At 45.4% G+C, this 27994-nt stretch overlaps 1 protein-coding gene across 1 annotated transcript in view; it reads right to left on the bottom strand.

Moving 5' to 3' along the window:
- Positions 1-27994, bottom strand: part of STRIP2 (striatin interacting protein 2) — a 40343-nt gene that overhangs the window by 12036 nt on the left and 313 nt on the right. Inside the window, exons 2-17 of the mRNA XM_054563999.1 lie at positions 22612-22681; positions 19486-19560; positions 18398-18532; positions 16762-16882; positions 15901-15969; positions 15597-15703; positions 14819-14946; positions 13664-13867; positions 12170-12405; positions 11846-11911; positions 11071-11134; positions 10219-10290; positions 7351-7425; positions 6572-6669; positions 5980-6106; positions 3153-3253 (exon numbers count right to left, since the gene is read on the bottom strand). Of these exons, the coding sequence (XP_054419974.1) occupies positions 3153-3253; positions 5980-6106; positions 6572-6669; positions 7351-7425; positions 10219-10290; positions 11071-11134; positions 11846-11911; positions 12170-12405; positions 13664-13867; positions 14819-14946; positions 15597-15703; positions 15901-15969; positions 16762-16882; positions 18398-18532; positions 19486-19560; positions 22612-22681 (1748 nt within the window). The remainder of the gene's footprint in view (positions 1-3152; positions 3254-5979; positions 6107-6571; positions 6670-7350; positions 7426-10218; positions 10291-11070; positions 11135-11845; positions 11912-12169; positions 12406-13663; positions 13868-14818; positions 14947-15596; positions 15704-15900; positions 15970-16761; positions 16883-18397; positions 18533-19485; positions 19561-22611; positions 22682-27994) is intronic.

The raw sequence follows: 27994 nt of genomic DNA, 5'->3' as shown, positions 1-27994 counted from the left end.
AGGGCAGGGGTTATTTCTCTCCAGCAGGCCCCGTCTATTTCCCAAATTGCTCAGTGACCTTAGCTGAAACTGAGGGTGCTGGTGCCAGGCAACTCCAGCTCCCAGTCTCCTCTCCTCACAGTCATGAGCGGGACCAACAGAATTCTTTCAGGCTGGCCCCTATCTGGCAGGTGCAAAGGAGCTGCAAGGGAGCCTCTGTATAGCTACCCTTCTCTTTCCTTCTTTAGAGGAATATGTAAACGTGTGTGCATTTGTGTTTCTGTATTTAAGTATACACTTGTATGTATGTGTGAATGTAACTGTGCTCTCAGAGACGCTGTCCCAACTAACTCCACTTAACAAATTGTGGATGTGAAGAGGAAATGAAGACTTCTCCGGTGCCTCTTTCTGAAATCCAGGAACTCTAGGGAATGAGTGCATAAGCTACTCCTAAAGGAAGCCTGAGACAGAGGCAGCGTTCTGCAGCAGGGCCAAGCTAGCAGCTCAAGAATGGTAATAGCATCTGCCCCCAAAACTGACAGTGGGGGGCTGCAAGGGCGCTGGAGGCTGTGAGGTGAGCTGAGGGAGGCAGGGGAAATAAGGCACAACCTGATGACAGGAACATGGTCACTCAAAACCACAGTTCGTTCTTTCCTGTTCTCCCTTCTTTATTGGTACAATGCAGAATTGAAACTGGGAAATCTCTAATGCTCCCTCTAGTTTGGACATTCCAAGAAGTTTTAAACACCAATCTATTTGAACTAATGCAGTTGGAAATAAATAAAAGCCTAATTGTACTTTATAGGAGTTGGCAAAGCATACTCCTACAAAGAGGAGTATGGGGTTTTTCGGACCTGTCTCTGTACTTGAAGTCAAAACTTCTATCCAAGCAAAAGGCAACAATTGATTCCATTAGAAATGTTTACTTTGTGCAAGAAACCCACAAAGATAATCTAGGGAACAAAAGGAGGAGAGGAGAGGGCAATGGATCTCTCTACAATGTTGCTCATCATCTTAATTCACTCCACTCCCAGTGTTGCCAGCTCTCTGCAGCTCCATTAGGATAAACATTCTGGGCTGGTTTACCACTTATCTACCCACCTTCCACTGACAGAGCCCCCTGGCAAAGTAGGTGCTGGCAACCAAGAAATGGGGGTGGAAAATCAAAGATGGATTCATTCCAATCTCAGTGAACTGAATTCTAGCCTAGGGGTGCATAATACAAAGTTACAAATTTCTAAAATATCTAGATTGTCAGAGTCATGAGGAAACTGTGCAATAAGGAGCTGTGAGTGCCTCAGGTTTCTCCCGGATTGTGCAATAGTGAAATATACTATAGATGGTACACAAGCCGACCACCTTATCCCGGCCAATCTTAGCAAATGGTGCAGTCTGACTATATCACTCTTTCAACTCCAGATGATGACGATGGACACATACTGGATTGTTTACCCCGCTCCTACTCCTGGCCCAGGAGTGTCTTCGGTTCCAGAAGCCCACTTCCCCAGCCACAACCAATTGATCCAGGGGCAGACCTTTAACCCTGGGAATGTGGAACAAGGACTAAGAGCCAATGCAGTCTCTGAGTGGCGTGGGGCAGAACATGTTTAGCTCATGTGGGCATATTTCACCGAGTGGCCTGGGAAGCAGTTTCGCAAGTGAGAGGACACGGGAGTGGAGGTACAGAGGCTTGGTGTCCATAGATACAGGTGGAGGACTTTCTGGGCTCCCTACACTACAGACCAAACCTGAGTCCCAGAGTTGCATCCCTATCCTAGGTATCTCAAGATGACATACCTCCCACTTCCTTCTTTCACCCACTACGCATGAGCCAGGTGCAGTTGGTTTTAGTTACTTACAACTAAGAGGGTTGACTTATGGATACACACAGGTGCTTTCATGAACCTGAGGCCCTTACCTTGCCCAACCTACACTTTCATTTTCCCTGGTAACCCAACTCTGACATGCCTTGGTGTCATTTTTAAGGGGTCTGGTGCACAAGTCTCCTGTAGTTAGGTAAAAAAAACAAAACCACATTCTCCAATGCTTCCTTCAAATGGGAAAGGTATTTACGTCACTCTCATACATATTTATCTTAATACCTATATAAGCTCTATGACGCAAAGGAGGTATTATTCTCATTTTAAAGATGAAAATACTGTGGCCCAGGGAAACAAAGTGTCTTACGTGAGATTACAGAGCTAGCAAATGGTAGATCCAGGTCAGGAATCCAGGTCTCATGACTTCAGGTTCTGGGTTTTAAACTAAATATAAGTGAGCTGCCTCTCCTCTGAGGGATTTCGGGCAGTACTGACAGACTGGTAAGGCACATTTCCTAGCCCGTTTCCAGTCACTCTAAGCAATTAGCCTTCTTCTACTTTAGGAACTTTGTCTCTACTGAAGCACTTCTGGTAGATTCTACTGATTAACATGCTTCTAGTCCTCATGGAAGTAGCAAATTAAGGAACAAAGATCTACTCTGTGGCGCCCCCCTCCCCTGCCCCGCCTAGCCCAGTCCCCACTTGGCTGGAGTGGGAAGCAATTTGTATTCACAGCAGTTGTGACCAGGAAGCAATCTGTGTTTTGATCCTGACTTTGCTGCTTACTTAAAGGGTCTCACCAGCATGTTAATCTTGAGCAAGTCAATTAACCTGAGTTTGTTTCCTAATTGGTAAAATGAGAAATAAAACTTGTAATCCCTCTTAGCCCTTCTTTGGAGATTAAATGAAATAATGGATGTAAAACTACTATAATTTTACAAACTATAAATTGATCTATCTAAGTAAGGATCTATTACTTCCCTTCAGTTAAAAATTCTATATAACACTTTACAGTTTACTAAGTAGTGTAACTGATCCAGCTTATGTTTTATACTAAGATCAGGGCTGGCCAGACAGTCCATTTCATAAGAAACACCTTTTGGATCCTTCTGCCACAGGGCTGAAATCTCATCGTCGTAGTCTCATTACTTAAAGTTATGACATTTTTCAGTTTTTAAAACTTTCAAAATACATATATCTTCGTGACAAGGCCCATCAGCTAACACTTCCAGGAAGCTGACAGTAACAACTCTCAGACAGACGGGACACCAGAACTGATAGGCTCAGAGACAATGTAATTTTCTCAATCATCCCAAACTAGCTCTTTGAAATAAAACTCTCCAGAGTCCATACCTGTTTTTAGCAGTGATGTAGGACAAAATGTTTTGATTGAAGAACTTCAGGATCAATGGAATGCAGTTGGCAAATACCAAATGTTGCGATACATATTCAAACTGAATTAAAAGATCAAAGCAGAAAGGGCTGCTTATTTGGGGGAGAATAGAAGGTCTGCATGAAAAAGAGACGCAAGTGTAAATCTAACATCCATCCCTAAAGATAGGCACTGTCCACTTGTGTTATCAGTTTTCCTTCCTGGAAGGGGGAGATTCATCTCCAGCGGGCCCATCCCCTAGGAGGCGGACAATCCGCAGTCTGTGTATGTTGCAAACTCCTGACTAAAAGCACAAAACATCAACAAGCCAGAAAGAAAGTCCCATTACAGATAAATAGAACTGCTGTGAGATTTGCACTTAAGCTCAAGAGGAAAGGAAGGCTCTCTGAGGGAGTTGTTTTCCATACCAAACCTCTGGCTCATAGTTTTTCAACTGTGATTGATATAGCAGGGGCAGGTGTCACTTACTCCCAGCACCTGTTGGCCTCACTCACTCAGGATGGAGATGACACATAGTAACCAAATGAACCACTGGAATGTGGGGCTCAGTGCTAGTCTGTATGCTTCCCTGTACTTAGAATATCAGTATTTTAATGAACGAATCAACAAGAACCCTTCCGTCAACAGAGAACTGTACTGACAGTAAGTCCAAGAGCTCTTTGATGAACTGAAACACCAGAGCACAGGGGCTCCATGTTGTTCTCTTGAATCTGGATGGGGTTTGTGCCCAGGAAGACCTGGAGGCAGTGTCATGAAGTTATGTCACCTGGATTTTGATTTTGCTGATGATACACTGAGGAGCATCAGACTCAATTTTCTCCAGATCCAGAGCCTAGACTGCTGGGACTGTGCAGTAACTATGTTGGAAAAGCAGAAAATTGCACTGTCTTAAATTCCCTTGTTCTTCCTGATTACCAAGAAGTAGCCCTGGCAGCAAGCTAAGCTGCCCTCTGCCCCTAGGTGTGGGGAGTGAGAGGTGGGGCGGCAGCTGGTGCTGCCCATTTCTCTCTTCTGCTCAAATATTTTCTCCTTGGCAGCTGTCCCAGGGTTTTTTCCCAAAGCCCTACATGGAGGAGCCAATACATACCCTCTTATCAAGTGATGGAAAACTTTTTTCAGTTTGAGATGTGTCTGTAGCCTTGTCAGGATTCACGGACACTCACATGCACTGGCAAGGCCCATCAAGCCACCCAACTGTCTGGATGCTGATCCGCATACTATCCACCGAGAGGAGCAGACAGAATCACAAATCCACACTTCTCTCTGATTTCTATTAGGAACATCATCTCCCACCCACCCCAACTTCTCCTAGTCCTGCTGCTGCTCAGCAAACATGAGCAGAAGGGTAAGCACACAGGCCCTCCTAACATACCCAAAGATGACTCTGAACGTACTGAAGTGGAGAAACACCCTGGTACAGCCAAACCCGCCATGCGCAGAGACCCTGCAGGGGCCTCCCTGCACCCTGAGGGCTTGATCTTCCATCAGTGAGCTTTGTTTTCACTTCATAGGAGGAAAATAGAGCAGAGCTTCTATGCAGGAATGAGAAGCCTCCTCTCTCCCCCACAATCTCACTACAGCGACCATCCTATTCACTGCTCCTGTCTTCCCCTGTCCCTTGGCAATGCCTACAGAACCAGAACCAAGCGCAAACCCCTCAGCATGGCAAACAATACGTCCATGGGGAAGCAGGTTAACCTTTCTTCACTTTGGTTTCCTCATCTATAAACCAGGGATAAAATAATACCTACCTCGTAGGGCTGAGAGAATTAAATGAGATCTCACACAAGCTAAACTGAGTGCCAGGCACATTATAGGTACTCAGGAATTCTGTGCCAGCATACGTGTTCTGATCTGCCCCCTGCTGTCCTCTCCAGTCTCATGTCTCACCTACCAGGCCTCCCCATTTGCACCCATGCCAGGCAGAACTCCAGCAACATTTAATCAGTCTCCAAAGGTACTTTGTTTTCTCCCTTCTGGACTTTTACAAATTAGCTTTTCTGCTTGAAATGCTTCCTGTCCTCTTTCCTTGACAACTCCCACATCGTAGCTAACATCTCTTTGGGACTCAGATTAGAAGTCACTTCACCTTAGGCTGGATTAGGTATTTCCATATCAGCCAATGCGTACCCTGCATCCTTCACAAGACCTCTAAGTCCTTCAGAGCCAGAACTGTGCCTGATTCAGCATATCGCAAATGTTAGAAAGTGCTTCACATACAGAAAACTGCTCAACATGCTTTTTTCTCCCTATTTTTGTAGAAAGCTTGAATCCTGTTTTCCATTGTTTCTTATTTTTAACCCTCCCCTTAGGATGTTTTTTAAATTGATTTTAGAGAGAGGAGGGGAAGGAGGTGGGGGGTGGAGACAGAGAGAGAGAGAGAGAAATATCTCTCAGTTGCCTCCAGTACGTACCCCCACAGGGGATGGAACCCACAACCTTTTGGTGTACAGGGCGATGCTCCAACCAACTGAACAACCCGGCCAGGGCTGTCTTCTGTTGTTTCAACGCTGGCTGGGTATATTCCCATGAAGTCAAGAGATTTCTACCCACAACCCTCAGATAGTGTTCAAACGACATAGACATCTGCACCTTTCTGGGACAGTTCCTCACATCCCACATCATACCTGCACCCCAAGCTCGTGCAACAGGTATTTGGATTCCCTGAGACAAAAAAAAAGGCTGAAAGATGCTCAGCTGGACTACAAGGGCCCTTGTGTCCCTTCTTTGGGAGACAGGGCCTGGAGGACATCTGAGACGTGTGGAGAAGCGCTCCCAGCTGCTCACCTGGTAGATGTGGTTCAGTTTGAAGTGTTTGAGGAGTAGCAGGAGCAGCGCAGAGATACTCTTTACAATAATCTCCTTGTGCCTATTCACATCGATGCCCAACTTCATGCTCTGGAGAACGGTGATGCTACGATGGGGACAGAAGGGGTCAGTGCAGGGGAGGGGATGGCTTGAGAGAGCTCTACACAGACCCAGGTGTTCGGGTCAGATGCAGTATACACAAGAGCGCCAGAACTTAGGAAACCTGAACTTCCGTGCTAGGGAAACCTCCAGAGCTCCCACTTACAAGCTTGTCTGGAGGAAAGCTCCTCTGATCTCTGTTTCTCTCTCTCTCTTTGGCAAGCTCATCCTTCGGCAATGTCCACCCACATACCTGTGCAGCCAGTTGCTGGCCCTGACACTGCCCTCCAGACCCTCATTTCTGAGCTAAAAAGAGCAGAGCAGAGAGCACTGCAGTGTAAAGGGGCTACTGGTGGGAGAAGGGGGATCTCCTTGAAGACAATCCCTGTGTTGACAAGGTGGGGTGGGGACGAGAGAGACCCCGCAGACAAGATAGCTAGTATTCAGCAACTGCCCCAGTTGGAGCACTCACGGCATCTCCTCAGGCAGGACATCTGCCAGGATATTGATAGAGTCTGTCTTAGCCTTGGAGGTGGGGGCTGCAGCCAGCAGAATCTTAAGCAGAGCAATCTGGAAAGTAGAAAAATGAGGAAGGAATCCATCCCTGTCCATCCCATTCAACAAGGCTACTCTTCACCATCTCAACAGCCCTATGAGAAGGATTTTAGAGCCTTCCTCTAAGCCTTTCCCTCCATGACCAAACTCCCCAGCCTCCAGATGGGCAAGTCCTGTCCGGTCCTGACAGGCCTGCCTGTGAGGCTCAGGAGCCAGAGAGTGTATAGGCTGCTCCGCTGCAAGACTGCTCTTTCCAAAGAGGGGGATGGAAGTGGCAAAGTGAGAGGGGAAATGCCTAGAAATAAAGTGGGAGGTGTGAGCAAGGCCTCGCTTCCTCCACCCTTTTCCTTCCTCTAACCCTGACCATCAACATCCTCACCATTCTCACTCTGAGGCTACCTAGGACATGACAGACCAGAGCAGACCTCAGAGGGACTAGGGCCCCCAGTACACCCTGCACAGACCCCATCTTGATCTCCCCCGCTCTGAAAAAAGGACTTGGGAGCACTGCCAAGTCCTCCGTCTTCTTGCAGGATCCCTGAGGAAAGCTCAGAACTCTAACGTGCTAGAGAAAGCCTTGCCTGAGGGGCAAAAGCTCAGGAAACAAGCTGAAATCATGGACATCTCAGCTTGAGACGGCCCTCAGCTCTCTTCCTGGAGCAAAGGAGGGCAGCTCTGGCCCCACCGTCTCCTTACCATGTACTGGGGGAGGCTATACAGCATGCCTTGGTAGAGGATTTCACATGGCGTCTCTGGTACCACCTCTTCCCCCTGTGGCAGGAAACACACAGTTTGCCCAGGCCATTTTCCAGTTGACCAAGGGCTATGTTTTCTTGGTTGCAAAGGGTGGCATAAACAGAGCACCAAGCCAGGATTCAGATCTAGGTTCCCAGCCTAGCTGTGTTCATGTCTCATTGTATAACCTTGGGTAAGTTCCTTTCCCTCTCTGGGTCCTAGTTTCCTCTTCTATAGATCAGTGGGCTGGACCGTAGGACCTCTGAGGGCTCTTCCAGCCCTAACAATCTGTAATTCTGGTTTCCATGTTATCTGGAGTCAATCTGGAATTCAACTTTCCACGTCACGTGCTGGATCAGGAGTCAGAACTCCCAACTAGGAGATGTCTAGCTCAGACACATATGGACTTAACTCAGGCTGCAGACATGCCCGGGACACTGGGAGCAGACAGCCCACATGGAGGCACTTCCCACGGTGTCAATCTGAGGCCACCTCAGAGTGCCGAAATGCTCTGAAGCCAGGAAGGGGAGGGAGGTGACTCAACAGAGAGGGTTGACAAGGGAGCTGGGTAACCTATGGTCTTGGAGAGGCAGGAAGGAGTATTGGCTGGTAAGCTTTTGGGTGTAAACTATCTTCTTTGCTTCGCCATTAGCCCCTACAACATCCCTTTTTCCTTTCTGACCAGTTCCCTTATGCACAACCCTCTTCATCTTTTCATGACCCCGTCTAAGCCTTCTATCAGAGCAGGGACAGAGGCCTCCAGAGGCTACTCACTCTGCTGTCATCTTTGGCCAGTGCGTCCTTCCTCGCTCAAGGGCCCTCTGTTACAGGACAGGGGGGACTGTCACGAGAACCTGAGCTAGGGAGAAGTCACGAAGCCCCTCTCATCTCATACAACTCGGCTACTGCTTACATCAGCAAAAGTCTTGAATGGCCTTGAAAAGTCTTGAAAGTCAGTAAAGCCAGGCAACCCTGCCTGTTTGCCTTCCTGCCCCCGCAAAAGGCCTATTTCGTACCTTCTCCCCGTTCTCAAACCAATCCCCTCACCCCGCAGCCCCTCCACAACTGCTAACCCTGCCTCATACTTCATGGAGAAAACAAAAGCAACCAGACAGACATACCCTCACCTTCTCATTGCCAGATCTGCCAGGGACTCTCCACCTTTCTTCTTGACAGGAAGGAGCAAACCACCTGTGCTGCTATCAAAGGCCACCCCTCCTCCCCGGCTTAGAATCTCACACTCTTTTCCTTTGTCAAATGCAATAGTTCTGTACTTATCCTCTCTGCCGGATCATCTCTTTTAGGACATACACGAACTCTAGTACCTCCTAGCTCTGAAACACTTTCCCTTAACCCCACATCCTCCTTTAGCTACCATACCTTTTCTACTCTCCTCCTCGCAACAAAACGTCTATGTTGCCTGTGTCAACTGTCTACCTCCTTTCGTTACACTCCTTTTTCAACACAGCAACTAGGCTTCTAGCCCCACCACTTCACTTGGGGTTGCTTTTTTTCAAGGTCATCAGTTTTCTTCATGTTGCCAAATCCAATGGGCACCTCGTTCTTATCATGCTCCGTTTATCAGAACCATTTGACACAGATGATCACTCCCTTCTTCTTGAGTTTCTTTTCTTAGCTTTTATAGTATCACAGTGTCCTGGATTCCCTCCCGCCTGCCTGAGTGTTGTTCTTACTCTTCTTTGCTGGCACCTCTCCTGACTCATCCCACCCTAGATAAACTGGTGTGCCCCAGGGCTTTGTCCTGGGTTCCATCCTCTTTTCTCTCTCTGCACCCTCCCTGGGTTATCTCAGCCAGTTCTATGGTTATTTTAACACTGTCCATAAGTCAACAGCTCCCAAATTTATTTCTCTAAGCCAGTCCTCTCTCTAGAACTCTAGAATCATATATCTAATTGCTTGGCTGCTCTGCATGGGTGTCTAATGGATATTTAAAACTTGCTATGACAAAAATAGAAGTCTTGATAAAACAGAACTTCCATCTTGGCAAATGGTACTTATTCTTGATTCCCCTTTTTGCCTCTCTATCCATGTCCAACTGAACTGCAACTCTTGTCAGCTACACCTCCAAAATACAACCCAAATTCATCACTTTTCCCTCACTCCACAATATGCTACTGCAGCGTAAGTCACCATCTTCTCTCACCTGGACTACTGTAAGAACTTTCTAGCTAATCCCCTTCCTTCCACTCTTTCCTGGTCCAGTTTTTACATAGCAGCCAATAGTTTTTTAAAAGATAAATCAGATGATGTCACTCCCCTATTTAAAATCTCCAAAAGCTTCCTTGTACTATGAATCAGCTTTCAGCTCCCTATCTTTGCTTATAGGTCCCGCAGGAAGTTGGTCCATATTCCATCTGGTCTGATTCCATCTCCTACGAGCCCGCCCCCCTCAGGGGGCCGTACATGGTCAGCCTTCATTCACTGCCTCTAATACTGAGGCTGCCCTCACCTTGTTAAAGCTGTTCCCTCTGCTTGGAATGCTCTTTCCCCTAATGTTCCTATGGTCACTCTTTCTTGTACCACATATTGGCTTACCTGTTACCTTCTCAGAGGTCTACCTACCTTAGTCTGCTACGTGCCTCTATTATGTAATTCTATTTAAATTTTCTTCACTATATCACCCACTCTCTGATAGTCTTTTTTCCTTAACTATTTATTTATCTTTTTTCTCTAACTTTAACATGTGAAGTTAGGGACCTTGTCTTGCCTGGCACAAGTAGGAGCCCAAAAACATGTACACATGTTCTGTGACAGGGCTGCAGACAGAGTTCCCTTTGCCCCCTTCCTGTGCAGAACCCCCTAACTCACCAAAGACATGGGGCACTTCTCCAGCTCCTCCTCATTCTTGATCTGAACATCTGCGATGGAGATGTATTTGTGCTGGGGAAGATAAGACATCAACAAGGGGCTGAGGGCCTTGATCACATGTGTACCAGCCTCTGGCTTAACTTTTCCAATGACAAGGAAATGTTCTGTTTATGGGTCTGTCATCCCAAACAGGCTATGAACTCTTTGAAGGCAGGAGTCTTATTCACCTTTGCATCATGAACACTAAGCAATGTGCTTCCTATATGGTATTTGTCTGTTCCATGTTCCCAATTTGTTGAAGAGCAGCAGACACCTAAGCGTTTACCTTCAACCAAAATGCAAGAGAAGCCAGGCACAGGCCCTTGCTCCTGGACCACTGCCCTGAAGGTTCTGCTGCATGTGTATGTGTATATGGAGTGTTGATGATGGGGCAGCAAAGGATTCAGGTTCTGTGCAAAAGATGACTACTCTTAGTCTTTGTGCTCACACATAGTTTAGATGTAGAGTAGTAGCCTGCTGCTCAGTCTTGGGCCTTTGCAAGTTAGTGGTCCTACAGGGAGAGAGAAGTGAGAGGAAAGGAAGTGAGGAATAGGAAGAGAGAGGGAACAGTGCAAGGAGGGAAAAGGAATGAGAGGAAGAAAGAATAACCTTTTTATCTATCTGAATGCAGGAAACTAGTAAGTAGGGAGAGGCCTGATTTCTTTCTCTTTGGCAAAAACGCCTTCAGAGAAATGTAGAATAATAGATTCAGAATGTGTCTGGTAGAAGAGCCTTTCCAGTACCAGGACCCCACTAATCCAACTTGCTTTCATGGCTCCTCAAGGCTGAAGACTGAATGCCCACCCCAGTCACCTGCTTTAGGGTCTTCACACTCTCGTGGATGGGCCTGGGTAATCCAACCAAGGTATCTGTGTCCCTGTGAAATGCAAGACACACCAGATGACAAGCTTCAAAAGTATAGAGAACTACTGGTACCCCCAGGAGTCACAAAGACCACGCCACTTTCAGCATCTGGTGTCCTATATCTTTCTTTGCAATCCTTCAGGTCTCCCATCACTGCTTTAAGGCACAGAAAGGATGGTGCACGAAAAGTGTTCTTGAAAATTAGGATTTTTGTACGTATAGTCTTTAGAGGACTCACTTTGAGAGTGGTAGGTTCCTACTTAAAAGGACATGTAGCCCAATAATATTTTTGACAGTAAAACACCAGTAACAATGCCTTCTCCGGTTTTGTAGAGGCTAGTGAGAAGGATTCATAACAGTGAGGAGGTAGGGGAAGTTTGGACCTGTTCTGACCATGTCTCTTCTTCACAGAATTTTGGCCCATTAGAACAGGAAGAGCCCCTACGAACCATGTAATCAACCACTCTTTGAAGAAACTGAAGCCTAAGAGGGAAATGACTTGTCACTCAAAGCCTTACGCTAGCTAAGAGCAAAGAAGTTCTTCTAGGAAACCAGACGGAAAAACTTCAATGAGAAGAACCCAAAGTAGTTACTGGGAGTTGTCCGTGGCCTAGCAGCTCTAGGTTGCATCGTGACTACTGGGCAAAATCTCTCATTCCAAGCCACTCACTCCTCTGGCCCCGTAAGAACCCGCTACAGCCATTCGGACCATTCTGTCACTTACTGCCCCAGAGTGAATCCGATGAACTTGTTCCTGCTTAGCTCCAGGAAGTGCTCAATGTCCTTCTGTCTGAGAAGATGGTGGAGAGACAAAACCCAAAGAAGGGAAGAAAAGCAAACCTTGAGAGAGAGCTTTCTGGGCTCCTACCTCTCCAAATGGAGGACTGGAGCAGTGGGTGAGAAAGCAGCCAACAGAGAGAACTTCAAATCTAGGAGTTCTGACCCCCAGCCCCGTATTGCACACATACTGAATACACAGACCACTCCACCTTGGGTCTTCAGTGACTGAAACCTCAAAGCTTGGGGTCCCTGGTTCTATCAAACCTACCTGACCTTTGGGGCCCAGGGTAGGCCCTTAGGAAAAGCCACCCGCTCAGCAGAGAGGGGTGCCTGTGAGGGTGGAGGTGGCACCAGAGGGTCTTGCTCTAGCAGGTCTAACTCTCCATCCAAGGTTCGTTCTCCATCGCCAGCAGACTCCTCTTCCTCCTCTGCGGCTGGTTCCTCAGTCTTAAAGAGATCTCTTTCATTGTAAATGTCCAGGCTGTCCTGCTTAGTGAGGAGTTGCTGGGGGTAGGGGAAAGGTATGCAGAGTCTCACCCTGGGCATCCTTGTCTGAGGCCCACCCCTTCCCACAGGTTGTTAAGACTTCAGGGAACACGGAGTAAGAACCCAGCTTTTGTGAGACTATCCCCTTCCCACCTTAACACTACTGTCCACCCCGGCCCAATCCCAGGACAAGCAGCTTTCAGACAACCATGCCAACAGACAGGGAAGAGAGCACAGATAATCCCAAAGTCATAGTAACTTAGCTTTCAGGAAGAACTGGGGCTTTTTTTTTTTTCCCCTAGCACTTTCCTTCCTAATTATGCTCTGCTTAGGTGAACATTTAATTAGTTTGCCTTCTGTGGGCATACACCAGCTGGCTGACTGAGGAAGAAGGGGACAGAAGCCTGCTGCTAGGCAGAGGGAAGCAAGTTTGGAATTTTAAATCTTGTCACAGAAAGAAAAAGATTGGACAGAAATAGGCCAAAAAGTTAACAGTCACTGCCTCTGGTTGTTAAGATTGTGGGTGATTTTTTCCTTTTTTCTTCTCATTTTATAATTGTTCCAAATTTTCTATAATGAGTAAGCATTACTTTATAAAACAAAAAAATAAAGCTTTAAAAATATCTCTCTGAAGATGATGTAGGCTAGAGAGCTGAGTGTGACTGCCTGGCCCTGATACCTGTAGCTGGCAAACCCAGGGAGAGCGGGCAGGTGAGTTCGTGGGAGCATGGTCAGGTCTCGGTGCCACCTGTTATTTTGACCTTTCCAGAGATGCAGACTATAGCTAGAACCCTAATCTTTCACCTCCCCAATGTAAGCCTCTCGTTCTAGGGCCAGACAAGAACGTGGCTGACTCAGAGTGAACCTTCTTGCTGATGAGAAAATGGGAAAGTGCCTCACTCCCAGGTACATGGATTTTCTGGGAAACCTGTTCAGGTGCCCTGGGTCCCTGTCCCCAAGATTATACCCTAACCTAACTCTTGTTCAGGATGCTAAGGAACTCCAGGCACTGAGGCCCAGGCCAACGACTGTGTAGCGAGATATGGATCTATAATTTGATATGACAATGTTCCATCATGACAGCCCAGGAGTCTGTCAGGACTAGGGGACAGAAGCCAAAGCATGGACTCCAAGGTTTCAGGCTGGAGCGCAGGGCTAACCGGGGATGGGATGAGCTCGGTCACTTACTACTCTTTTCTACCACATCCAGAGTAACTGAGAACTTGATTCTGGGGCAGCTAGTACCACAACACTGACTGCTTGCTTTAGTTCATACCCTTCGAGAACCACGACGGCCTCGCAACTTGGAGGGTGGGGGTGCCAGCTGAGACTCCCCCAGGTCGAGAGTGTAAGAGGGTGGGGAGGCAGCACGCATGCTCTTCACCACCTGGATGCTGTCCTCAGCCAGGGGCGGCAGGCCCAATTCTGCACGCTTCTGCACTTTGAGAGCCTGTAGATGCTCAAATCCACCGAGGGTAAACTAAAGGGTAAACAGGAAGGGGGCAGAGAAGAGGGAGGAAGGGAGGGAGTCAGAAAGAGCAAGGTCAGGAAAGCATGGATGGAGAGGGACAGCCACAACCTCCAGCCCCGCTCACACCCCAACCTTAGCCACAACACAGGACGTAGTAACACAGGAAGGGGCAAATGTGGTTGCTATCCCAGTCTGAGGAACTTCGGGGTCAGGATAAAGCATTATTTACTGACCCAGGGCTGGAACTATCACCAGAAACTAGGAAAGGGACTCCTAGGGGCCTCCACTAAAAAAAAAAAACAGTAATCTCCGTCTTTAATGAACACATCCAGATACTAAAGCCCTGGTCACTCAATTTCCTCTGCAGTCATAGGGGGAACCGCCCCTGAAGTTGGGTAACTTTAAGAGGTAGCTCCCTCTGCGAAGCCTGCCCTGGAGGGTATGTTGTTCAGCCAGTCCTGTGGGGTGGGAGCCAGAGATGAAGGATTGGTTTGAATAATTAGTAACAAAACTACAACCATACACATACAAGGACTTCATTTTTTTAAAAGCAAATGCTCTATTTATCTGGATGGAGGACAGAGGGCAGGCACTGATCCCCAGGTTTTATAGCTACAGAAATCGAGGCACAGAGAGTTGCCCAAGGTTGTCAGTATGAGCAGAGGCCAGATCTCCCAATTCTTAGCCAGTGTTCTTGCCACGAAACACAGATTCTATCAAGGGAAGATGCAACAACACCTTAACTCATAGAGTGGCATCTCTGGTCAGTCCAACAGAAACGGATAACCTGCTCTGACACAGAATATCTGATATCTCTACGACAGCCCTGTTGCCCCTCCATTGGCTACCAGTGCCCTAGTCTGCCTAGCTCCTGCCTGCAGAATCAGAATAGAGGAAACTGAGGTAGCAGAGGGCACTGCTGATCTCATGAGAAGGGAGTGGAGAGAATGAGACACTCACCATGACCACCTTCCAGAGCAGAAGCAGGACCTTCTTTATGGGAAAGTGGGGAGCCAGGCCGCTGCAGAACTTGGTAACCATGGAGAAAAGCAGAAGGGCAAAAGGCTCCTCATTATGCATGGAGAAGCCTGGAGGGCGTGGAGAAGCAAGGGAGAAATTGAGCAGGAGGTAACAGAGAGCCTGCTCCTGGAGGCCTGATTCTGGATACACTCACCACCCCCAATGAATCTGAGTACTTGGTCCTGAGAACGAGGCTTAGAGTCCCCAGAGGGAAGCCCATCGAGGACAGGAAGTGAGGCCAGGGATGTAAAATGGCCTGGCTTCCAAAACCTGGCATGGATTCCAAACTAAAAGTAACAGTGATAAAGATGTTGCTTTCTAGCTGAAGCACTCAATGCATTTTGTGGATCAAAACTCACTTTCCCACATCAATGAATATATTTTAAACATCCTGTTGGTTTTCATATCTTATCCCTCTCTGATGAGACCAACTTACATTTGAACATAGTTCAGTTTGCAAGGTGATTCAACTCATTTTTTTCACGTGGGATTCGTAATAGAATGGGAGAGGGATGCCTATCCCCATTTTCAATCAAGGAAATTAAGGCATCGATTAAAGCAGGCCCTTGTGCCTGCTGTGCTATATCTCTGTCCTAAAAGAACATTACTTTGGAAAAGAAAAAGAAAAAGAAAGGCTGCCTGCCTCTCTTAGGCAGATGCTATGCTTCCCCTCCACCACTGGGGACACCAACCCCACCCTTCCTCAAACGCCACTTACTTAATTCAGTGCGGAAGGTCTCCCGGGCTGTCCTCCACCTACAGGAGTCTGTTTCTCGCTCCAGGCGGATATTTTCCACCATTAGGTACATGACACTCAGGAGCACCCTGGGGTTATAGAAGGGTCACAAGAGGTGCCCAAGGCAGCTCCTAGCCTACAGTCAGAGACCTCAGAGATGGTCTCTGTGGGAGCCCAACCCAGTGGAATTAGCAACTTCGAGTGGCCTGGGTGTGTCTGGGATTTGAGCAAAGAGTAACCCATTCCTAACCATCCCCGTTCCAATCCCATGGCTGGCCCCACTCACCGGAGCTCTGTGCTATCAGCAATGGAGATGGCTGGTTTCCGAAGGGCACTGCTACAGGCTTGGCTGTTGCTGCCATGAGAAGGAGGGAGAGAATGAGGACCCATAAGGGTTCCTTACTCACTATGTTCCCACTGACTATATACACAAACATGAGTGTCTGCTATTCCCTGGCAATGTAGCTATCAAGAAACTGCTTTAAAGTAAAGAAGCCCATAGAATTCCTCTGCCACCTCAGCAAACCCTTATCTGTGGTGAGGACAGGCAAGGAAGGGTAAGGCCTGTGAAATCCACTCCTCTTGTAATCCCCACTGTGGCTAGTACTGTGCTGGATACAAAATAGATGGTAAACAACACTCGATAAATAATAAACAGATGTCACCCTATCTAAAACTGCTGGGTGATAGACAGACAAAACAAGGGTTCAATACAGTGGTAGGAGCAGATGAGGCCACCTCTAGAGCTATAACCCATGAGGGAAAGAATTGGGCACACGATAGGAATTGGTCCTATACCTCTTTGGGTCATGTTCTCAGCCAAAGGAGTTTTCTGCATGGATTCCAGAGTTAGGCTGAGCTGAGAAGGTGTCTGGATAAAAAGGCAACCCACCCAAAACAGGCTCCTGAAGCCCAGAATTAAAGCTGTAAGTGGGGCAGAAGCAGCTGATGAGCCCAACCTCAGGGAGAACAGAGTATCAGAGAGGATGGCTGAACGGAGGGGAACTGTCGGTGTGAGCTTTGGACTGAGATGTGAAAAGGCCCAACTCTGCACAGAGGTCTCTACAGTAAGGGAACCGGCATAGGACACGAGGCACCCTTCAAGGAAAGGGGATATCTAGGCCAGCCCTCCCCTAAGGCTTCTCACTCGATTTCCATGTGGAGTAGCTCCAAGAAGGCCGAGAAGGTCCCCATCTGATAGAGCAGGAAGCAGTTGTACCTGGACCAGTGTAGCACATCGACCTCTGAATCACATTCCCCAAAAGTGCCTAAAGGACCAGACAGTGCCATAGGGGTTGAGTGGGATGGTGTATCCCAGTTCCTTCCACCCTGCCCTATGATCTTAGGACCATATTCCAACACCCTGCCCAATAATGAGGCTGACAAATGTAGGGCAAGGCAGGCTCCAGGGTTAGGTCCAGTGTGCTCATCAATGGCCTCTCTTAAGTTTAAGTTCCCTTAGAAGTAGATCCAGAGATAAAAATTCAAGTCCAAGTAGTTTATTTAGGAGTTGATCCCAGAAATCATCAGTAGAGAAGTGGGGAAGTGAGACAGGGAATAGAAGGCAGCCAACAGCTCAATCCCAGAAGCAGGGAAACTGGGAAACAGTATAAAACACACAAGTCAGAATCATCCTACGCAAGACGGGTGAGGTAATAGGCTATTCATCCACTAACTCCTATCACTGATAAGTGCTGCTGGACTAGGGGGGCACATGAATTCCCTAGCACTCCTAGCTGCCCTCTGTGGGCTGCAGAGAAAGCCCTCAGGGAAAAAGATGAAGGTACTAGCACCTGAAATTTGGTCATAGCACCAGACCCGAAAGATATGGTTGGGTACAGCCTTGTTTGCTACAGTCTTCCTTTCATACAATGTCTACTATCTTTCCTCTCTATTTATGATTTTTACAGTTTTTTTAGCTCCCAAATAGTCAATTCTGCCAACAGTCCTCTTATTTATAATCTCAGGGTTTATTTTTACTATTCCAGCTAGGCTATCTCATTTCTCTTTACAACACCTGGTAATAGGTCTCTTCTGGAAAGTTGTCCTCAATTAATCTCATTGAGTTCTGATAATCTCCAAATTACAGCATTCACTCTTGCTGCTATTTTGGCTTGAGCCTTCTAAATGCCAACAAGAAACAATGCAGAGGGTCCACGTGTGCATCTGTGGCACGGCCTGCCTTCCCTCAGGGTTGGGGCCAGGCCACAGATGATAAAAAAAGCCTCCATGCTCAGCTGGTAGTACATCATCAGCTCTGGTCACACTGACTCTCTTGCTAGTCTCCAAATACAATTATAGCCCAGGTTAAGGGAAAGAGAACCCGTAAGAAATCCGGATATGCCTGGTAAGATAAAGGTCAATTCCCAGGGATCCAGAACAGTCCCTACTACCATCTCCACATCTTCATAAGCACCAGGTTATTCCTAGCACATGACAAGATCTGTCCTTGAAAGGCAGGGGCCTAGACCTGGTCGGGTAGCTGAGGTGGTTAGAATGTTGTCCCGATATGCCAAGGTTGAGGGTTCAATCCCTGATCAGCGTACATACAAGAATTAACCAATGAATGTATAAATAAGTGGAACAACAAATAGATGTTTCTCTCTCTTCCTCCTTCTCTCTTTCCCTCACCTCCACTCTCTCTAAAAATCAATAAATAAAAATTTTTTAAATAAGGGCAAGGACCTTGCTTTCCCAGCATGACTTGTTTGATCCTACTCCTGATAGCACCACTTCTCTCCCCAGTCTCCACCTCTCTAAAGTTGGCAAAGGTGGTCACTCACCTTGGGCCAGGTAGAGAACAGCCCGGGCTACCTTCAGTCGCCGCTCCCTACTGACCACCTCCAGCCGGTCCAGGAGTCCCATCACATAGGCCTTCTGGGCATCTTCTTCCAACTCCAGCCACTCTCTACCCTGCACTGGGGACAGAAAGCCATATCGACCCAGTGCCAGCCGCTGCCTCCCCTTCCTGGAATAGCTTCTGATAGTATATCCATCTCGGATCTCGGCCCCCTACAAACTCTCCTCTTCAAAAGCTTTTCTTATTTAGCTGAGAAAAAATAAGGGATGGGAAGAGTAAAAGACTCAAAAAATTCTTGCCCGAATCCACTCTGCAGCCTCATCTTCTTCCGCATCCCCTCTGCCCTCCACACACAGAGTATATATTGTCTTCTCTCTCTCTGCCTTTCTTCAAGGTGCTCCTCTGTCTTCCTACATATGCAATTCCTATTCATCATTAGAGATCAAATACAAAATTACCTTTCCCACTAATGCTTCAGCCAGAAGCTCTGACCCTGAAAACACTTTTTACTTCTGACACTTACCATTTCCTCTTAGCCTGAGCCAATTCTGTGACATACAGATCTCCCCTTTGCTATTTAACTATAATCTCTTTGAAGACACTGTAAATTCACCTTCACCCCTGCCTCCCACATCTCTCGCGTAAAACAAGTACTCACCACACAACTGTTGAGTTGAAAATTGAATTGCCACTGAGCAAGAAAGGGAACAGTGTGGACACATGAAATTATTAGATGCTATTGGGAGTGGAGCAGGGGTTGAACATCAAGGTCAAGGATTAGGCTAGGCACAGGGTTCTACCAGGCTACCAGCCCAGCCCCACCTCTCTATCCCTCTGCCTTTTGGCCTTTTACGTCAGGGAAAGGGCCCTAACTCAGGCTTCTCTTGCTTCCACTCCACCGGCCTTTCCACTTGTGATATAGGGACTCTGTCTCATATGCAAGAAGGGATAAAGAATTTACACGGTTATGGAGAGAATGAGGAAGGATCATGCTTTAAGTTTTTTTCTAGATCAAGCAGGGGAATGCTAGAGAAAAAAAGCAGGCTTCTATGAATAAGGGTCTGGGATCACCTTGAGTCTTGAAATCTTCTTCAAAGCACCTCCTGTTAGTGGTGAATTCTGGGTTTTCAGTGTAGCTGTATAATTCTGTGGCAGGAAAGATAGGACAGGGTCACAAACATTCAATAGACCCTTACAGAAGGGGTCTAGAGTAGAGAGAGCGGCATGAAAGAGGTAAAGCTTCTAATACATTCCTATGTCCAATTCAATCCAGAGCCAGCTTCCGCCCTTTTGGAGCAGTTAAAAATAGCCACTTGTGTCCCTGGGTGATTAAACCATCAAACCTGTCCTCCTCCTGCCAGCTGGCTGCTACAGCAGAGAAGGCAGGCCTGGGCATTTGGTGAGGGCCAAGAGGAGGGCTAGGGCTGAGAGGGCTTCACGTAATCACTTCTCTTTCTTAGGGCTGCAACCCCCTCTGCCTGCAAGGCCAGACTGGGACTACCCTGTCTCTACAGAAGAGGAGGGCAGCACAACTCCTGAAATTTAGAGGTAAGATCTCAGTGCTACTCAAGGAGCCAGGGTTAGGGCTGGAGAATGTGTGTTAGACGGCTCTTTGGGGTTGGAGCCAGTTCATTATCTCCCTGCTGAGTTTCTTCGAAGGGTACAGAAGTTTAGGTTCCTGCTCACAGCCGCCTGGGCAGAGACAGCATCAAACCATATAGAGCAGCTCTGGTTACCCAAGGGCTGCCTGTATCCAGAAAAATCTAACTTCATTACAGTGGTCTCGCAATACAAAAATGCAGAGAGCTTATGAGAAATAAAAATGGCTTTCCCCCCTCTACACACCCATATACACTCCAAGTATACCAGTACCCTCATCTTACAGAGAAGAAAGAACTGAAGTCAAGAAATCAAATAGGTGATAAAACAGCTTTCCTTAAAACCCTGTTCCTAACTGAGACCGTTGCTGGAAATTTAACTAAGTCACAGATAATTCACAAAGCAAGAGAAATTCACTTATGTTTAGCCAATTTTCTAATGATTGAGGAACACCTTGTCTAAGAGCCAGGGCTTTTGAGTCCCAAGTTCCAGAATCCTGCAGTGACCAGAAGCAAGTCCCATCTCTGGATCTCATAAAATTTCCAGTCATTATTGAGGGGGGCGGGTGTGTGTGTGTGTGTGTGTGTGTGTGTCTGTCTGTCTGTCTGTCTGATAACTCACAAACCCAGTCAGAAAAGACAGCAGTCTCTTTGGTACTAAACTTTGTTTTAGTTTTTATTTTTAAATTTTAGATCATGAACTTCTACATACAGATAAATATAGATGATATATAAAACACCTGTTTATCTTCTACTCAGGTTAAACAAATATTAACACTTGTCATATTTGCTTCAGACATCTAAAGTTCCTGCTTCCTCTCCCGTCTATCTTATGTCCCTCTCTAAAGTAACCCCTATAATGAAATTGGTATGTATGTTTCACATGCCTATTTTCATTCTTTTACTACATATGTATGTGCCTGTAAACAACATATCATATCATTGTTTTAAAAGTTTTATTCAAGCAGTATCTATCATATTGTATAAATTATTTTTTCTTAGACATTTTTTTTATTTTGTGTCTTTCAATAGTTTTCTACAAGAGCAACAGCATAATGAACACATCCATTGGCTCAACTGACATCACTCTCAAGCAAGTGTGCCACTGGACAACTGGACTTCCTAGAAACATCTTTTAGACCCATGTGTTTAAGCAGTTTGATGCATGTATGAATTATTTTGTCACTGTTTCTTTTCACCTCTCAACATTGTTTTTAACATTTATTGACATTGAAACAAACTGATATAAATCAATTATCTTAATGGCTGTAAATTGATACACTACAGTTTATCCATTCCTTTACTAAGTTGTTTTCCACTTTCCACAATGGCTGCAGTAAACATCTCTGTGCATGCTTTCTTAAGCCCAAGTGGTGTTTCTTTTTTTAAAGTGCACATCCAGATCCCTGGGTCATGATATGTATGCATCTACACCTTTGCTAGGTATGACCAAAATGCTTTCCAATTTTACACTCTGTTTCCTCATGCCATGCAATGTATAAAAGTTCTCATTTCTCTGTACCCTCACCAATCCTAGGCTTTTAAGTTTTGCAATTTGATTAATGTAAAATGATATCGCATTACTTTAATTTGCTTTTCTCCATTTACTAACGTAGTTGAACATCTTTTCATATATTTATTGACAATAAGGTTTTCTATTTTATGAATTCCTATTCATATTCTTAGACCATTTTTCTACTGGGTTGTTCTTCCCTCCTCTCCCTCTCCCTTTCTCTCTACTCTTTTCTCTTTGTTTTGCTCCCTCCCCCCATATGCACATTCTGGATTCTAATCCTTTGCTGATTATTAAACTTAGCTCTCTATTTCTGTCACTCATCACAAAAATTTATTCCCAGTACTTATTCACAAGAAATTTTTAAAAAACATTTGTCTCCTTTCTTTGAAAAAGTCGTGTCTCAAAGTGTCATTTCCATGTGACAGAATATTTAACTTTCACACCATCTCCACCCAAAACTCATTTATTAATAACTGGCATTCACAGTACGTGTAACATGGAGTTCCTTAATGTGAGGATATCACATTTAGTCTAAGCTAAAAATCCAGAGAGAAGCAGCCTAGCACAGCTCCTCTATGATGACTATAGGTGACATGCCCAGCCTTGTTCACCTGGCCAGTTGTCTCTAGTTTTTCTTCAGACACTGCTGAGATTTATATACGGAGAAGGTGTTAGGGGAAGGCAGCAAGGTGAAGGTAGAAAAGGAGAGAGATAGGATGGGATAGAGGAGGAGAGGGTGGCAGAAAGAAGGAGGCACTCAAAGATATGGGTGAATATGTAAAGAGAGAAGAGAGACAGGAGAAGATGGAGAAAAAACAGAAGAGAATAAAGAAGGGTGAGCAGAAAAGAGTGATAGAATGAAAGAACAGACAATAGCATAGCCAAGGGAGAATTCACAGAAAGAAATGTGAAAGCAAACACAGAGATATTTACCACTGGAGGGTGGAGAGAAGAGGGAATGTGAAGAATAGCCTTTGTTTTATAGCTACTTATTGAGAACAGACAAACTGCCAAGGGAGATGACAAGCCTCGTCCCTCTCCCTCCTGGCCATCTTCCACTCTCTAGAATCATCTACCTCATACCTGACAACTCTGCTGCGTGCCCATCTGCATCTCCGTACTCAAATTCCAGAGTGGGGCAGTCCACAGAGCCCTGCAACGGAGAAAGCTTTGCGGTAATTTGGGGAAAGGGTTGACAAAAAATTATATCCTCTTTCTCTTTTGAAGGCCAAGGTTAGATCAGGGAGGCAGCTGGAAGAGTCCCATCTGTGCCTTTCACCAAAGAGGTAACCTCCTACAAGCCAAAATTTGAGACTCAGTGCAGGGTGGGGCTGAGGATTCCTATACAGAGCCAGAAACTCTGGGTAAAGGGCCAGGATCGTGAACAGATATGAAAGCTACAATCTGTGCCCATATCTGATCTATATAAACACAGACCAGAAGAGCTTCTAGCTGATCTCTAGAAAAATGAGATGGACAAAAACAAGAGGGAAACTGTACTCTACTTCAGCTCTGTCATTAACCCACTATATAATTTTGGGCAAATCTCATTCTGTGGATCATAGTTCCTCATCTTTAAAAAGAGGTCCTTCAGCTTTAATGTTCCACAACTTCAGGATTATCAAAAAGAGCAGCATTTCTACTTCCAATTGTATTAAAGACTAGATTTCCTGTGATGGTGTATGTACAAATTATTTTTAACATAATCCACTAAACCCTCTAAGCATTTTGGGGTACTTCCTACCAGTATATATTAACATATTTGAGTTTTTAAAATTTTGAATCTCAGCTCTGTGATATACTGTCACATATTATGTGATCTTGAGCAAGTTACTTAGCCCCTCAGGGTGGTATAAAAAAATATATTTGGTCTTCGCCCCCACCCTCCTCCCATTTCTGGCACGAAACTCCTAAAACCTCTGGAATTTCCTGAGTGATAGGAGTGTCTGTTATTCATAAGGAGCCCTGTCAACCACACTTGAGTTTAAGCTAATGAGGTGACTCACTTGAGCCCAAAGAGTGTTTCGAAGGAGGGGCTGGCCCTACCTCCAGGGAGGGGAGGAGAATGGAGATTTAGGTCAGAATTCAAGGCCAGTGGTTTAATCAGCCATGCTAAGTAATGAAACTCCATATAAAAATCATGAAACAAGAGGCTTGGACACACCAATGCGCTAGGATGGTGAGGCCCCTAAGAGGGCAAGGAAGCTCTGCACCACCTTGTCCCCATGCCTTACCCTATGTCCCTCTTTATTTGGCTGTTCCTGGGTTGTATTCTTTATAATAAAATTGTAATCATAACTATAGCTCTTTTCTGAGTTCTGTGAGTCCTTCTAGTGAATTATCAAACCTGAGGAGGATGTTACGGTAACCCCTGAATCTGTCGTTGTCTAGGCAAAAGTGCAGGTAGCCTGGGGACTCCACTTGTGGCTGGTGTCTTAAGTTGGGGGCAGTGCTCTGGCACAGAGCCCTTAATGTGTGGGGACTGAGCTAACTACAGATAGTGTCGGAACTAAATTGAATTGGTCAGGGAATTGTTGGAAAACAACATGCTGTTTTTTTTATCTGTAAAATGAGAATAATTCATAGTGCCGTTGTAAGGACTAAATGAGTTAACATGGGAAAAACACTTAGCACATCACCTAGCACCTGACAGAACTATGTAGGTGGTTATTCTACTTAGATTTTTACTTATGTTACTTACAATTTTAATATACTATAAAGGATTTTTCTCATATTACTAAGTATCACTTTAAACAGTTAAGTGGACAGATATATATTGGTTTACTTAACCAGTTCTTTACTGTGAACATTTAAATTGTTTTTAATTTTTCTTTACTTTTAGCATGAAACTGTAATACACTTACAATTTTTTTTTCATATTTAGCATCTTTTCTAAGGATAGATTTTTATAAAAGAAACTAATGTATCAAACTTTATAAATATCTGTATGGCTCTTTGTACGTGACACGTCCTCCAAAACCACTTTACACTGCCAACAAGGCAAATCATGTTGAAATCCACTATAGCAAGAATTTTTCCAAATTTCTCAATTACAGAGACCAGGAGAAAGAAAAAGGTGGAGGGTGGGGAATGACATAAAATTGTTTTATTATGATAAAGAGACTTAAAAAAAAACTTTAAAAAATACATTTTAAAAAAGAAAGAACAATTTAATACCCCCAAATGGAAAGGACTCATTAAAAGCAGGGTTCTTTGAACATTTTTGGCTATAAGTAAACTTTACATCATGTCCTAACACACACACATAACCTGGAACAAAAGTTTAGTAAAATATATTTACCATTACTATATGTAATGCACATACAGTAATGTTTTCTATTATTCCTTTTTTTAAAAAAAATAAGGGTTTCAACTCACAGGTTAACCCTTAATGTTTGAAAAACATTTGTTTTAAATTGCATATATCCTTCAATGTATTGAACTATATTTTATGAAAAACTCATTTCAATGCCCTGAATTTTCCTCATTTTGCCTTAAACTTTGTCAAGGACTTTGGGAATCAATTAAATCAGGGAATCTGGCTGAAAGAGGCCTGAGGATTGGTAGATTAGGAATCATTTTATTAAGCAAACTATTATTATCATCTAGCTTTCATTTTTACATTGGGAAGTTCATACCTAAAAGCCATGGGAGAAGGTAGGTCAACAGCGCCCCTATGACAGTGATGTATGTAGGCTCCTTCTTGTTTACGATTTTTTAAATTTATTTTTAGAGAGAGGGGAAGGGAGGGAGAAAGAGAGGGAGAGAAACATCAATGTGTGGTTGCCTCTTGTGAGCCCCTCATTGGGGACCTGGCCTACAACCCAGGCATGTCCCATTACTGGGAATCAAACTGGCGACCCTTTGGTTTGCAGACCAGCACTCAATCCACCGAGCCACATCAGCCAGGGCTGTGGGACTTGTGCCAAGTAATTCTCTTTCTGTAATTCTTTAGAACCCCTAAGAGAGAAAAGAAACCATCTCTACTGAGGACTCCCTTCCACAGGAAAGCAGAAGGAGGGAAGGAAAAGCAGATGGTCTTCTGAGTCTGGCACCTGGGTGTTGTGGAGATAGGGGGTATACTGACAGGTAGAAGCAGCTCTCCTGCTGCAGTGGAAGCAGGAAAGCTAATCTTTCCAGCCAGCCTTTTGGCAGGCGATGAGGCCAGATAGAGAGGATCACCGCAGTTGTTCGTTTCCAAGCAGGAAAAGTGCAGCTGCAGACAACCAGGAGGTAAACTGCAGTGCAGGTGGAAAGCTCTGAGTCTCTAGATGCTGAACTCACTGGCAAAGGTAAAGTATTGGGTTGGCTAAAAAGTTCCTTTAGTTTTTTCCATAAAATAAGAAATACATTTTTCATTTTCACCAATAACTTCATTGATTTGTATATTTTGAGGATGTCAGCTATTTCTCACTATTGACTTCTCGTGGGTAGAGGCCAGGCATGCTGCTAACAGCTTCCAATGCACAAGACAGCCCCACAGCAAAGATTTGGCCAAAATGTAAATAGTACCAAGAAACTTCTCAAACCACTTCTGACACGTTCTGTCACAGCACCTTCTCCATACACTGCACAAATCTTTTTTTTGCATTTCAGTTGCGTTTTTACCTTTCTTGAAATAATAAAGCATAATATGCCGACAATGTTGTGTATTTTCTTCCATCTTCAATATTAAAATGGCTGCACAGAAATTCACCAATTTTGATACGTTTTTTAAAAAAATCCATGCTGATGACAGCTGTTACAACACATTCTAACAAAATTGTTTCAAATGAAGTTCATGACAACTAAGCACTACTAGAGACATCGTAAGGAAAAAAATAAATGAACTTTTTGGCCAACTCAATATTATCAGAGCCTTTTCCTGAAGGAAGACTTGACAGGTAGGGACAAGACCTCTGACATCAGAAGTTGTTTTAATTCCCTCCAAGAACATATCATTTGGAAATTATTTTATTTATTAGCATATTGTCTGTCTCTCCACTCCAACTAGAGTGTTAGTTCCACAGGGCAAAGATGTTATCTTGTTTACGGCTGTATTCCTAGCACCTAAAATAGTGCTGGGCACATAGAATGACTACCTACCTCCCCCTGAAAAGAAACATTTGAGTAAGAACAATGTCTCTATGAGGGAAGCAAGCAAAAGGTGCCCTAAAAGTCCAGATAGACACGGAGGCGGTGGGGAAGATGATGTGGTGAATAGAACCCTGAAAGGTGGTGTGATGTGGGGTGAGTCTTTTCACTTCTACTGCTCCCTTTTTAAAAATGGGATGGATCCCTATCCTGTCTGTATCAAAAAAGAAAGCATACATGAAACCCCTTTGGAAGCTGTGAGATACTACTCAAATGGGAAGCTGTGGACTGGGATGCCTAAGAGCTGGCCTCCAGTACCAGCTCTGTGCTTTCATGATGATGATATACTGTACTAAGAGCTACTCTGAACTGACCCATTACATGCACTGTGCCTGCACTGAATTCAGCATTTTACATTCGATCATCACACTTTGACTTTATTACAACCTTCTGAGGTAGACAGTGCTAACCTCATTTTACAAATGAAGAAACTGGAGCTCCTAGAGGTTTGGCAATTTGCCAAAAGTCACAGAGACGTGGATTCAAAACCCGGTCTGGCTGACTCCAAAGCTTGGTTGCCCCAGGCCACTAAGCCAGATGTATGATCTTGGGCAAGTTACTTCTGTCTCTTTTACTTCCGTAAAAGAAAGAGCTAAAGCTAGATGACCTCTACAGACCCTTCTACACCTGACATTTTGTGATTTATTCTCCTGGTCTCCGCTCAGATCCAATTCTACTCGGCTAGTTGATGGAGACTGGCTGGAGGAGGGGAGTGAGGGAGTGATGATAATCCAATCCTTTCATCTCCCTGTTAGTGGTTTTATTATTATTATTTTTTTTTTTTTGGTTTTTTTTTTTTTTTAGAATAGGAAGAGACCCAAACATTCATACTCCTATGTGTGGGTTTGTTTCCTGGGACAGTTGCCTCTACTCACTCCGGCACTGCCCCCGCCTGAATCCTGTCTCATTAACCCTTCCAGGTAGGGGTCCTGCTGTCAGCGGAAGGCACTCCTAAAGAGCCTACCAGGACACCCGGGGAAAGGGGAAAAGCGGAAGGCAAAGGCACAGCTGAATAGGCTCGGGGAGCCTTAGGGTGGCAGGGCGGCCGTCCCCCTCCCCTCACGCCCGCTCCCCTTTACTGCGGCGGAACTCTGGTCTCCCGCCCCTCACGCCAGTCACTTAGCCTCTCTGCGCCTGTTTGCTGCTCTGGAAATCGAAAATACGAATTCCCACTTCAAGGAGCTACAGCGATTAGTGAGATAAATACTTGAAAACTATCTGGTACGCTCGATATCGCGCTACAGCTCCTGCAGCAGAGGCCAGAGAGCTAGGAAGCCCTGAACTGTTCGCGGCAGGAGACGGGGGAAGAGGGATCAGGGGTGGCGGACCCCAA

The sequence above is a fragment of the Pteronotus mesoamericanus genome, unplaced genomic scaffold, assembly GCF_021234165.1.
Source record: "Pteronotus mesoamericanus isolate MK-2021 breed Mesoamerican mustached bat unplaced genomic scaffold, CSHL_Meso_final scaffold_85, whole genome shotgun sequence".
Lineage (NCBI taxonomy): Eukaryota > Metazoa > Chordata > Mammalia > Chiroptera > Mormoopidae > Pteronotus > Pteronotus mesoamericanus.
Note: the sequence above shows the minus strand (reverse complement) of the source record. Positions and strands in the feature narration are given on the sequence as shown.